Source organism: Garra rufa, chromosome 1 (assembly GCF_049309525.1).
Source record: "Garra rufa chromosome 1, GarRuf1.0, whole genome shotgun sequence".
In the NCBI taxonomy this organism is placed as follows: Eukaryota; Metazoa; Chordata; class Actinopteri; order Cypriniformes; family Cyprinidae; genus Garra; species Garra rufa.
In genome coordinates this window covers 7,157,053-7,158,940 of record NC_133361.1, presented here as the reverse complement: position 1 = coordinate 7,158,940, position 1,888 = coordinate 7,157,053, and the positions used below count along the sequence as shown (strand labels likewise).

Sequence of the window (1,888 nt, the reverse complement as noted above, 5' to 3'; positions counted from 1 at the left end):
TCAGTTAAGTCTCCACTGGCCCCGGGAAAGAGGAGGGCAGAAGGCCTGCAGTGCAACGGGCCGTGTATCAGAGGTGGGCACCTTTGGCAAATACTCCGGAATGGGGTACAGGAAGGCTTTGGCCATACCAGGTATCACTCCCTCCAGGAAATAAACGACACCATGGTTCTGGTTACTGGTGGATTTATTGCTCTTGTCATCCTTCACATCACTTTCACCATCAATGAAATCCACCGTCAAACTACAGTATGACAGTGTAAAGATTTGTTCACATACACTATAATAGGGATGCACCGATCCGAATCGGCCGATTCATGCTTGCGCGTTTTGTCAGTAAAGCCGGTTCTGTAATCAGCGGTAAATGCCATCAGGTGCATGATTTCACGTTGAGCCGTATATACTACACACAGCCGTTGTTCACTGACGAGCTGCGCACATTCATACTGATAATGAACATGGATTTGCGCAGCTCGTCAGTGAACAACGGCTGTGTGTAGTATATACGGCTCAACGTGAAATCATGCACCTGATGGCATTTACCGCTGATTACAGAACCGGCTTTACTGACAAAACGCGCAAGCGATCGGCCGATTCGGATCGGTGCATCCCTACACTATAAAGAGGTAAATACAAATACACTCAGGAAATACAAACATAATACACATACCTCGCTGGCTGCATATAACCAAGAGGGAATGAGTTCACTTGAAAATACCCGGTTCAAAAACAAAAATGAAAACATCTTCTTTACTTCTTCACTCAAAACACGAGTAACTTTGGTAATACACACACACACAGAGAATAATTTCTGACCAAATATGTGGTTTCCTGTTGCACCGTTTTAAAATGTCTGAGTGCAACACAAAAGGTACTTTAGTTCCTCGTTAACATCGACACTCAATATTTATGATTGAATTAAACAAATATAACAAAACATGTTAAATAACAGAAATAATAAGTATAGCAGTTATACCAGGTGCAAAGTCCAAATGAGAAGGGGCCACAGAGAGGGCCTGAAGGGAGAGGGCCTGAAGGGATTCTCTTCAGTGAAGGAATATGACCGTTTTTAGGGTCAAGGTCCTATCTAAAACCTCTTTGAGTTCTCAGCCTCAGTTCACTGCAGTGGAAGTGTGTAACCAGAAGGTGTCTCCCTAGCAAACAACTACCAAGAGGGGCATGGAAAGCAGCTATGGCCGCCACATAAACCTTTAAGGTGGAGTGGATCAACCCTGTGGCTAACAGGACATGCAGGAACTTCAGCACTGAACCAACTGGGCAGTGAATTGGGTCGAGCTGGTGATCGCCACACCAATAAGTTAAAAGTTTAGATTTCAGGCATACAGTTTTACTCTTAGTGGGACCTATGGATTGGAGAATGGTCTCCAAAACCTCAGTTGAGAGATCAAAGGCTAAGAGTTGAGCCCCCTCAGGAGCCATACCCACAGCTTCCATAACTCCGGGTGGGGGTGACAAAAGCTGGAACCTGCCTGAGAGAGGAGATCCCTCCTGAAGGGAATCTCCCATTGAGAACCATCGAGGAGAGAAATCAGGTCAGAGAACCATACTCGGCCCGGCCAGAAGGGGGCTACTAACAGCAGAGAGACACCATCTCGGAACACTCTCTCCAGAACTCCCAGGAGCAAAACATTCGGGGAAAAAGCGTACAGACGAAGCCTCAGCCACATCTGTACCATGGCATCCAGTCCCAGGGGAGCTAAATGACTCAGAGAGAACCAAAAATGTCCACCTGAGCCTGGCTATAAACTCTCCAAATGAGCTTGCAAAGTTGGCCCGAATGCAGACCTCCCTGGTGATTGACGTACGAGACCTTTGCTGTGTTGTCGGTGAGCACCAATACATGATGTCCTCTGTGGTCCGGCATAAAGTA

At 46.5% G+C, this 1,888-nt stretch overlaps 1 protein-coding gene across 1 annotated transcript in view; it reads right to left on the bottom strand.

The window, feature by feature from the left end:
* LOC141337675 (uncharacterized) overlaps nt 1-1,888 on the bottom strand; it is a 96,222-nt gene continuing 94,334 nt past the window's right edge. The window contains exons 7-8 of the mRNA XM_073843384.1: nt 668-675; nt 1-241 (exon numbers count right to left, since the gene is read on the bottom strand). Of these exons, the coding sequence (XP_073699485.1) occupies nt 1-241; nt 668-675 (249 nt within the window). The remainder of the gene's footprint in view (nt 242-667; nt 676-1,888) is intronic.